At 34.6% G+C, this 12,242-nt stretch overlaps 1 protein-coding gene across 2 annotated transcripts in view; it reads left to right on the forward strand.

Moving 5' to 3' along the window:
• LOC149780298 (bactericidal permeability-increasing protein-like) overlaps nt 1-12,242 on the forward strand; it is a 53,479-nt gene that overhangs the window by 21,841 nt on the left and 19,396 nt on the right. For both annotated transcript variants that reach the window (XM_089937129.1, XM_089937128.1), the window contains exons 2-7: nt 27-126; nt 581-709; nt 1,950-2,023; nt 6,820-6,974; nt 7,931-7,994; nt 10,300-10,391. In XM_089937129.1, coding sequence (XP_089793255.1) covers nt 27-126; nt 581-709; nt 1,950-2,023; nt 6,820-6,974; nt 7,931-7,994; nt 10,300-10,391 — 614 coding nt within the window. The remainder of the gene's footprint in view (nt 1-26; nt 127-580; nt 710-1,949; nt 2,024-6,819; nt 6,975-7,930; nt 7,995-10,299; nt 10,392-12,242) is intronic.

Raw genomic sequence — 12,242 nt, forward strand, 5'->3', positions numbered from 1 at the left:
TATTTATTTGAAATTTTGCATTGCAGTGGATCAAATTGCAATGGATCTGCTCTCTAACGCCATAAAAACAGCAACTGTGCCAGATCAACATGGCGGCACAGGTGTTGTCAAGTATGATTTAACAGGGTAAGTAATTCCATCTCGACTTAAATCTGGATTCTATTACATGAAAATGTTTTACGTCAGTTCGTTGAAGTGAATATATAGAAAGTACTGATAAAGCAAAGCATGATATATGCATCCGAGCTAGTGAGATTAAATAATTACAGAAATACTTATTTTTTTAAAAACATTTATCATGGTATAGATGGATCCCACTAGGTCTCAAGTTTATTAATGCTGCCCATAAAAAAAATTCATTCATCGAGTCCGAAACACTCAATTTTTTATATTATAATAGTTGCTTTATGTTACTTTCTCATTAAATGAAGAGTTCGAAACACACACGCACACACACACACACACACACACATATATATATATATATATATATATATATATATATATATATATATATATATATATATATATATATATATATCCTCGCTATGTTATTATTCTGATTATTTTATCTCTTTAGATTCAGAGTGACTGGTTTCTCGCCACCCCAAAGCAGTATTAACTTGATACCGGGTTCAGGAATAACATGGGCTGGGAATGGTGCAAAAGTGTCTATGTATGGAAACTTCCATTACAAGCTGGCCTGGATGTAAGCACACTTAAACAACCTAAGTTAGCATTGACTATTTATCTCGTGTTTTCTGAATTTTTGTCAATTACACATTTTTCAATCAAAGCGATGTACAATATATGTGAAGACCCTTGTGCTTGTCTACTTTATTTATATTTCGGTTCCTTAAACTGAAAAGAGTCCTTAGATGGCAATTGAGATGTTCATTTATAATTTAATTGATCTAATCTCTCTGATACCCGTTTGTTAGTACAGTGTCTAAAAGTGTAACCCATTACACTTCAATGCTGCCAATATCTGATTCTGTTGATTTTAAAAATAAAGTGTGTGTGTGCGTGTGTGTTTATGTGTATACCTTGAAAGTCATTGAAAGTGACTTTTGATTGCTCGTGGACTAGCAAATCTATAGCGAACTCTGCTAGGATAGCACACAGAGGCTCGTATCGTTGCTTAAAATTCAACTGTCAGTCATACATATAGTTTAAAATAATAATATTATTATTTTATAGTTAAATTGTAAACAACGATACAGCCTCTGTGGGATAGCATTACTATGAGGTCTGGTCTAAATTTCACCAACGGACTGTATGTCTTGACTTAAATTTATGTCTGTAATCCAGCTATCTAATTGGTCGAAATTTAGGTCAGACTTCCAATTCACCATAATCATAAGTCTAGACTTTTAATTTTATGAATTGTGTTGGTGAATCGCGACATTTTGTAATAATTCAATTTTGCAAGGTATTTTATTGTTTACAAAATTAGCAGACATTATTACATACTGCTTTAATATGACTGGCATAAATAGACATCATGCATTATCCCGTGGCATGTACATGTACTTGAGATGTCACATTTCAGTGTTATGAAGAGATAATTTGAATGTCGTTTAAATTCTGTGATTAAAAATATAAAAAAACTGTTTGGTAAACACGAATTTCATGTAATGTATTGAATGATAGAGTATGCCACCAGCTGCAAGCAGTATGTAACATATGTAATTCACAACTTGAAACATAATTACAAGATTCTATTTAAGATTAACACTTACGTAAGGCTTTTTATTCTTTAGATAACCTCAATCTGTTTACTCCCTCCTTAGCTTTTTCCTCTTGGGCAGAAGTGAGGGTTCCTTATGTATGTGCCATCATGTTTGCACATCCTTACATTCATCTACATTCTACAGTATAAAGAAGTCTGACATGCAATCGAGGATCTACGATGAAAAATATATCTTCTACTTTATTTTATTTTCCAGCATTCCAATTGAAGACAGCGGGTCTTTTGACATCTCTATCAATGGCCTGTCGTTTTCCATTAATGCTGCATTCGGTTCGTATTTTCTCTTTCATAGTTTAAGAGACGAATGACAATTTTACTTTTGTATGTGTTATCCAATTATACACATTATGGTAAAGTTGTAGATGTGTTTGAGATTAACGTATGCACACGGATTAGTGTAGTTTTTCCCCGACTTGACTCGTGAAACGCGAATTTGTCTGATGAAATCAGCAGTATAGGTCACGATTGTCGTCAGTAAAGAGTCGACATGAAAGACACTACGTTTTTAAAAAGTGTAATATTTCATACCAGTGATAGAAAACTAAATAGTATCATCCCCACGACTTCCAACGAAAGCATTGCGGATTTTGTATTCTCCATGCTTAACACATTTTGCAATTTCCATTCTTTAGTCAGTCTTTTCGTCTTCAGCATAATCTTTGGGTGTAATTACATTATGCCAAGGTGTTCGTCTTGAAACCCGACAGGATGTGTCAAAAGTTTAATTTACAAAATACGTCAATTATTGTAGCATTTTGCATCTTTCGGTGTAATTATATTGTGCCAAAGTGTCCCAGTCTTGAAACCCAACAGGACGTGTCAAAAGTTTAATTCACAAAATATGTCAATTATTGTCGCATTTCACAACATAAACTTTTATATGCATGCATTAAAGAAAATAGGTAGGGCGCATTGGAGGATAATGTCCCTATGTCATGTGGGTTGCGCGGAAGTTGGGGGTTGGCAGCAGGATATATTTTTTCCTCGGCTTGTTAATAGTGTATTTTATATGAAGGGAAGTTGTGAATGAATTCAAAGAGTTTGTACCACCAACAAAACAACAGCAACAAAACTTTGTGAGGCGTAAAGATTTTCTTTGGCAGGCATTCAAAATTGTTTCAGCTAATCTCATGTAGTTAAGAAAAATGATGCAGTTCATGACTTCCTGGTAGGTAAACATAAATTATAGCCAGGAAAATGGATGCTTCCTTTAGGGCTTTAGATCGAAGAGAAACCCAAACTCCACCCCATCCCCTGCTATGACCGGAATTAGGGCAACGCGAGTAATTACTACCGTAACTCCACCGAACAGGCCCCGCTATCATCAAACTTTAAGGCCGCGCCATTTTGCCTGCTCAAGGCCTTGCGATGGAATTGACTAAAGTGTATGGTTATGTAATGTGAGCAAACACAATATTGTGCAATCTAAATGCTGAAACTCTTCCTGTTGACTGAGATTTATTTGCTTATATTTACCTGATATAGTCCGTTTACAACCATATCTAGGGGCCCCGAGTGGCCGAGTGGTCTAAAGCGCTCGCCGTTACGGATCACTGCCATCTCACCTCTGCGTGAGTTCGAGTCTCAGCCTCGGCTAACGTTGGTACGTGAGAAAGCCTGCCAGTATCTTCTCGTGGGTCGGTGGTTCTTCCCGGGGTTTTCCAGGGTTCTTCCTCCACCAATTATACTGGCCGCCATATATAGCCTATATTGTGCTGAAAAATGGCGTTACACCCTACAACAACAACAACAACAACAACAACCATATCTAGAATACATAACATGTATTTTATAGGACCTTCTTTGTTTATTTTCCTGTTAAAAAAGGGCAAAAATGCAAGCTATGTGTGCTCTTTTACGTCACAGGCGTTACTCACTGGTACATATTTTTTAAATATAGTATTTGTAGGCTGTGAAAAGGAATGTCAGTCGCCGGAGATAGCTTTCACATTATGAATTCCTTGCACACTGTTTGTTCACTGTAAAGCTCCATTCGGTGTAGTTAACAGAGCAAGGCATGTCGACAAGAGTTATACCGAAATCGACAAGAGTCAGTATAATTAGGTACTGGCGTATCATTTTTCCACGGGAATTAATATGGCAGAAATATTAACAAGTCCATTTTGAATTTAGATCTTTATGAAGGCAGTTTGTCAACTGGAATGATAATATGGTAATGTCTAAAAGCGTATCAACCAGGAAGATAATATAAATTTGGCCACCAGGTTAAAACAGGGAAGTGACCTCTTAAGATGGATTCGTGCGACGTTATGGAGACACCCACTTTTGTTTGTATTTATACGAACGGAAATAAACCATTAAAATATCACGTTATCTTGCTTTTATTCAAGTTAAAAGCAATAGATTCTTGCACATGGTTGTCGTCATATAAATTAAAAGTTGTATTAAAAATATTAAACAGAACCTGATATGTACCATGGTCTAATTGTAGATGTGATGGGGGAGATACTTGGCAGACATTGTACAGCGTGTCAAAAGTCATCCTTCTTTAACACATGATTCATATTTATCTCGCCCCTCCCCTACCCCCGGTGTTTGAGTTTAAAGCGCTCGCTTTTATCGACCACTGCTGTCTCACCTCTACCCGCGTGGGTTCCAATCTCGGGTTCGGCCAATGTGGGTGTGTGAGAAAGCTGCTAGCAGTTTCTTGTGGATCGGTGGTTCTTGCCAGGCTCTTCTTCTTCCACCAGTTATACCGGCCGCCATGTATAGCCTATTCTACATTAAGAAATGGTGTAAAACCCAAAATTAAATATATACCTCCACTTCCAAGATGCGTGGCGACACTGTTATACACACCTTTTCGTCTTGTATAAATAAGTTCGCGTTTGATGACAGCGAATTATATACTAAATTTTTATAACGTAACAATTATTTTTACTGAATAACTTTGATCATTTCATTTTTTTCCCCTTAAAATTGATTCAAAATAGAGTACTGACTGTATTTTCAATGTAATTTTTTACCGCCGTTTTTACGGGAAAAAATATTGTTAAACATCATTTCTGATTTATGTATATTTTTAAACATAATAACACTAGTGTCAAAGCCCGGCGAAGGCAAGACATTGTGATTCATGGATTTTATTTAACTATACTAAACTTTTTTGCTATCTCTTCATGGATTTTCGTTAAGTTTTGCATTTAGTTCAGTTTCTCTTGACATTTATATTTACATTCATGTATTTTGATGTTTGTATTAATTTACTCATCATAGGCAGTAGTTCACAGTGACCTACATTCATGTATTTTGATGGGTGTATTAATTTATTCATCATAGGCGATAGTTCACAGTGACCTACATTCATGTATTTTGATGGGTGTATTAATTTACTTATCATAGACAGTAGTTCACAGTGACCTACATTTCAAGCTCCAGCATTTATGAAAATATTTTTCATTTTACATTATTCAGCTCCAATACCTACTTTGAAAGTCTGTCACCTACTGTTCTCGCCACAGGACATATGCATTAGTTTTGGATTATGCCATGGCATGAACAGGAAAATGTGTACTCATGTTGTTTGTTTTTTGTCAATTTGTTTATTTTATTTTTTTAATATTATTTTTTTTGAGGGGATGGTACTTTTGTTAGCTATACTGGTCCGTTAGCAGAAGTTTTTTGTCGCCACTGTTCCTACTTGGAGGAATGTTTTGGACCTTTAAATACCGATTCATCCCACAGTCCTGTTGACCCTCAATGAAAAATGGTGTTGCTCAAACATTCAGTATGGGCACTACATCAGCCATCTTGAACATCTTTTTATTGCTACTGCTCCTGAACGGTAGGGCATATTGACATGGGATTTTGACCAGAAGACTTCTTGTGATGTCTAGATGGGCCGACATGAAATTGGCTATGTACGATTATCCAATATGGCCACGACAATGGCCATCTTGAAAACATTGTTATTGCTACTCGACCTGAATGGGTGGTGACATCAATAAGATGGCCGCTACAATGACTAATTTGAAAATCTTTAAGCTCAAGAATATCAGAGATGGGCTTATTTTCATATCCTGAATATTCTTCTCGGACAGGCGATGGTCGTTCCGTTTAAGGGCACATGTGACGTAAAGTTCCCTTACTTTCGTCCCGACGACAGATGTATACCCTTTATCAGAAATGACATCGTAGAACATTTACTTTATGAGAATATCGTAACGGGGTAACGTGGGTTGGGGGCTGATCAAGTATTCAAGGGGTCTATCAGTTGAAGTCCTGAAAGAGCTCATGGGGTGAGGCCACAGGGGTTCGTATCGTTGCTTAAAATTGTACCTGATCGCGCCCGCTTAATATGCAAGAACAAAGCGCTGAATGTAATACTGTTCTCTCATTGGTTAAAGGAAATGACGTCCTGCATTTATTTTATAACTTGTTTTTAGTAGGCCAATGAGAAGGTAATAGTCCATTCAGGGCGTTGTTTTTTCATCTTAAGAGGGCGCGATCAGGTATATGTCGAGCGTACCGTTGGAAAATGATTTGACATTCATTAAAGGTATGATATTAAGTCAAACTTTTGATAGGGATACACAGTCGAATGCCAGAGTTAACCATTGGTAATAAATTTATCACACTACGCGAAGTGTGGCTTGAAATAACAGCGTTTATTCTTAAATGGGTCGCGTGAGAAAGGAGAGAAGTGTCGTCCCTTGTAGTTATTATATAGTAAATGTATGATATGTCAATTTTAAGCAATGATACGAGCCCCTGTGGGTGAAGCCGGCGAAAACTCCACATTTTAAGCATTTCCATGTATGATTGTAAGCATCTAACTGTAAAGAACACTTACTTTAGGAAACGCTCCAGTTGTTTTGCGCTAATTTGTGTGTCGTAGGAGTGAGTGGCACCGGCTGTACCCCTCTCCTTTCTAACAAGACATGAACCTGTACTCTGAAGTGTTTGTAACTAAATCCATGTCACTACAGTGCTAATGGGTTTATTTCCTTGCAGCAAAAAACAAAAAAAAACAACAAAAAAAAACAACAAAACAATGGTGTTTGAGTAGGCATTGTAATAGATCATAAACTATTTCATTTTTACAGGAGTTGATAGTGGCGGGCGTCCATCAGTTGCAGCGTCGGGTTGTAACTGTGACATCTCTAGTGTCGACATTACATTCCATGGGGGTATGGCATGGCTGTACAACTTATTCACAAGTCTAATAGAGCCATCAGTCAGGGATAGCCTCAAGGGAACGGTAACTACAGCCATGATTTCCCTTTAGACCTTTGACTGTTTGTTTATTATAATTCATTCTTTAGTGAGATTTGTTTGAATGGATAAAAGTAAAAATATATCACTTACTTTTTAGATTTTCAAAGATGTTTAATTTATGATTTTTCACGACTACAATATCTGGCAATTTTTAAGATCTGATCAATCGAATGTTTTTACAAAGCATGTGAGTACTCCAACCCATATGCAAACTCTTGAATTTACCCGGAACTGATTGTACGATTTCTGTCTTTTCAAGACATTTGTTGAACAAAATAATACTAGTGTGCCACCACATTTGGATGAAGGTAACAAAGGAAAAAATACCATGAAAGAATTATTTTTATGGCACATTAAATCAACAGATTTGGACACAGAAAGCATCCTATTAATCCACATTTCTTAGTTAAGAGCTCCTGCATTATATGTCTTTCATCTGTGTGATCTCAAGCCCACTTAGGCCTCTGTACATATATATGGGTCAACCTGTCACCTTTAAGTCTGCAATTAATAGTGAACTCGCTATGATGCTTCCAGTGTTTTTTCCCGTGGTTTTTGTTGTGGTTTTTTTTTTGTGTGTGCTCTCGTTTGGCCTAATTTGCAGTAGTGGAAGCTGTGTCCATTTCATCAATAAGAGAAGACATGTCTTTAAGTGAAATATTTTTCCTTTGAAATAGTTGCTTCCGAATAGTTTCAAAACCTGACATTCGGTATGAGATATTCCAGTCACATGAGAGCTATACATCGACACAGATTTATTTAAAATCATTACTATTGGAAATGTCAGCCTTAGTTTGTTAGCAGAAGAAGTAGTTTCATTTGCAGTGGAAACGAAATTCTTTTCCAAGAAAAGCGATGTAGATAGCAAATAAGACTTGATTTGCCTTTGTAAAGATTCATTAGAATTAAATTAACACATTGACTTTCACAATTTTATAGGTGTGTAGCAGCGTCACAAGTCTGATTAATGATAATGGAGAAAAGGAACTGGCATCTTTATCAGGTTAGTCAATTTAGAAATTCTTAAAATGTTGACTACTTCCAGTACATTTCAATATTATCATTGTTTGAATGTTAAAAATTAAGTTTTCTTCCTTGAAAAAGTATGCATTTGTCTATTGCCTGCCTAAATATTATATAATTTATTAAGCACGCGTACAAAAAAGGTAATTCTGACATCATTTTGTTGAGACATCTTTAAGAAAAATATTACATTACAATATCCTTTAAAGATGACCAGGATCAGCAGATATTGCCTCTTTTGGTCCAGTTTAGAATAATCCTAGCTTTCGTTAAAATTAAAGGTTGATTTAAAACCAGAAACATGTACTAAATTATTGTGTCTGTAGTTTCAAGGTATTAAATGATCTCACTATTTCTCAATCTTGATGCAAATCGAAAGTTAAATATTTTAGTTATTTTTTTTTATCTGGTTGGAAAAAGAAATTGTTGAGGGTTTCTTTTGATTTGCAAAAATATTGTTGGTTTTGTTAAAATACTTTTTCTCATATATATATATATATATATATATATATATATATATATATATATATATATATATACTTCATGATGTGGCAGATGATGTCACAAAGTGACATACAGCCAATCCATAATATATGAGGAATTCTAATTCATTTCGGTCTCTTTAGAGAATACTACTACCATTTTGTTGAATAGATGAAATACATTTTATCACTGTTTGATTGTCACTTCACTGCTGTTTTATTGAATAATTTATTATATTCATGATATAATAAATTACATTGTATATTGTGCTCATTTTCAGTAAATGTACAAAACTTGATAGATAATTTCCGAACTTTACTTGCCAAGGCTCAGAAAAGTTAAAAAAAAGTAATGTTATAATTTATTTTAAAATTTGTACAATACTACATATTTTAAAACATATTATTTAAATCATGCTTTTCAAATTGATGTTTTCATATTGGCCTTAATATTTTGTGCTCTAGTGGTAACAGGCCAGAAGAGCTCATATGATGGTTTGTTGTCCGTCATTCGTTTTCCCACGTCCCTCCATCCGTTAGCACAAGTTTGCTGTTGCTTTGCCTTCTAACTACACTGAAAATTACCATTAAACTTTTTCACACGTATAATTCCCAAAGACTAGTTGGTCTCAGTAAAAATGGTGCTGCTCAGTTATCCAAAATGGATGCCACATCATCCGTCTTGAAACTCTTGCTCCTGAATGGAAGGTCATATGAACATAGGGTTTTAGCTAAAAGACTTATTATAATGTATAGTTGATCCTAAATGAAAATGGTACTGATCTGGCATCTGATATGGCCACCAAGGAACACTCCTGTAAGATCTTACATACATTATCGTTTCTCTATTCTACAAAAATGATGTTTTCTGTCAGCTTTAATGTTATTTAGTTCCGAGGTAAGTCACGCTTCTATCATCAGGTCAGGTTCTAATTGCAAGAGACAAGGCAGATGTTAGAAAGTCTATGCAGAAAGATCAGGGCTGATACTACTCACCAGTTAATTAAAAACGCCCATTGAATAACATTTACAAAGGTTGATACTACTCATGGGTGAATTAAAAATGCCTATTGAAGAACATTTTACAATTGACCTTACACAATGTTTCAATACAAACATCACTACTTATGTAATACTACTTATATAATACTGAATTCAAGAGTGTTATGACCTGAAATATACTGACAAATCAGGATTCACACAGGGTTTATACCAGAAAGTATGTTGTCTAATCAGTCTACAGAACTCTGTCCACCTCCTTGTAGAAACAAAATGGCCTATCCTCTATTGGAAAAATGTGCGCAACTTTTCTGCTATATTTCTTATATTATCGGGTGAAGAATAATCCTCTTAATTAAACGGTTGGTGTATCAGAGCTTCTGGAAATTAAAAAATATGTACAGGTGTTTAAAAAGTACACCAATTATTAATATAGAATTACTTATATATTAATCTTATTACAATCCGATTAACTTATCACATCAGTATTTTGTATGTAATTGAACTAATATGTAACTAACTGTTTTATGGTTATCCACCTATTAAGCTAGTGTTGTAACATTTACATGTGTGCCTTTCAATTAATGAAAATATTAATTTATATTTGCTAGATAATAATTCTTAATAAGCATTATTTTTAGATGTGTGTTTATTGGCAGTGTTCCAATATGTAATCATAAGAGAACATGAAACTTTTATTACTGCTTGTCACCTTTATCATCTGTCTCAACTTTTTAAAGTACCTGCATTTCTTTTCATTTATTTCCATTTGTAAAATCTTTTAATGATCATTTTTTGGTACAGTAACCATTGAAATTGCCAACATGTTTCTCTTGGACTATCGACTCATACAGACTCCCACCTTCACCACAACCTACTTGGAGACCTACCATAAGGTAAGTACAGAAAGAAATCTGGAATAGGCAAGGAATCTAAATAAACAAGGTCAAAAGTTGTGTTTGGCTTTGATGATGGCACATAAAGTTGTCCTGGATTATAAACATGACATATATCCAAGAAATCATATTGACACCTTCATATAGGAATATAACTCATAACAGCATGTTCTATTGTGATTGTAATTTACTCTTAAGGTTTTAAAGTAAGCTTTGGACTATATCTAAATTCATACTGAGAAACTAAGTTATTGGACTAGATTTAAATTCATACTGAGAAACTAAGTTATTGGACTAGACCTAAATTCATCCTGAGAAACTAAGTTATTGGACTAAATTTAAATTCATCTGAGAAACTGAGCTATTGGACTAGACCTAAATTCATCCTGAGAAACTTAACTATTGGACTAGACCTAAATTCATCCTGAGAAACTTAGCTATTGGACTAGACCTAAATTCATACTGTGAAGCTAAGCTATTGGACTAGATTTAAATTCATCCTGAGAAACGTAGCTATTGGACTAGACGTAAATTCATCCTGAGAAACTTAGCTATTGGACGAGACCTAAATTCATACTGGGAAACTAAGTTATTGGACTAGATTTAAATTCATCCTGAGAAACTTAGCTATTGGACTAGACCTAAATTCATACTGAGAAACTTAGCTATTGGGCTATATCTAAATTCATACTGAGAAACTAAGTTATTGGATTAGATCTAATAATAATAATGACTTTATTTGAAGAGGGTAACACAATTAGCTAAGAACTAATTTACCTTGAGGCCCTCATACAAAGGAATTAATATATTTTAGCTGCATCACTGAAGCCACTGGAAATATTGGGTTTGGAAAAAGAAAATAAAGTGGGCATTTCTAATCTAAACTGGAATACTATTCCAGAACAAAGTTCCAGAGTATTGGAAACTTTTATTAAAAATAATTCCTTATTTGGTTTGGAAATTTTATACATTTTGATAGACATGGATCACAGGTGATGAGAATTGCCAGGTAGCCTATACTGTAATAGTGATTGTATTGCCAGATAGCCTATACTGTAATGGTGATTGTAAATATTTAGGAGCACTATTATTGGACATCCTGTGCATTAATTTGGCTTTTCTCAAACAGATTCGGTCTTTAATAGGTAATATTTTTAACTTACCAGCTAAATTTTCCTTGCTTTCTTTCTGGATTGATATTAGCCCAAATGCTCTTTTTTGAAGATGTGCCAGAATTGTTATGTTTTTATCATTTGAATTACCCAATACTGTATTACAGTAGTCTAAATAGGGTTGTATGTAACTGTTATAAAATAGTTTTTTGTGCCTTTCAGGGAGAAAATGTCTTATCCTACTTAGAAGCCATGAACTTGAATTGACTTTTTACTGATATGTTTGATATGTTCAGTCCATGATAGGTTATTATCTACCAAAACACCAAGTAGTCTATCATGACAGACCATTTGCAAATTTGTATCCTTCCATGTCAGACATAGTTCATCACTATCAAGATTTGTCATTTTTTGCCATGTTGAGATAAGTAATATTTTAGTTTTACCAGTATTTACCACCATGCCATTGCATGTGCACCAGTTATCCAGTTTGTTTAGGGCATTCTGTAAAGAAATTTCGAGTTCATGCTTTGTGTTTTGGATGTCTGACAATGTTGTGTCATCAGCATAGAAATCTGTAGATGATATTGAGTCCCTTAGTAAAAGTGGAAGGTCATTAATAAATAAAATAAATAGTAATGGACCTAGAATTGAGCCATATCTAATTGTTCCAGGTTCAGACTGAACATTATTTATATAAACACGTTGTGTTCTTTCACTTAAGTAAACCATATAACTG

This window comes from Sinohyriopsis cumingii, chromosome 16 (assembly GCF_028554795.1).
Source record: "Sinohyriopsis cumingii isolate HCF-2022 chromosome 16, ASM2855479v2, whole genome shotgun sequence".
Classification (NCBI taxonomy): domain Eukaryota; kingdom Metazoa; phylum Mollusca; class Bivalvia; order Unionida; family Unionidae; genus Sinohyriopsis; species Sinohyriopsis cumingii.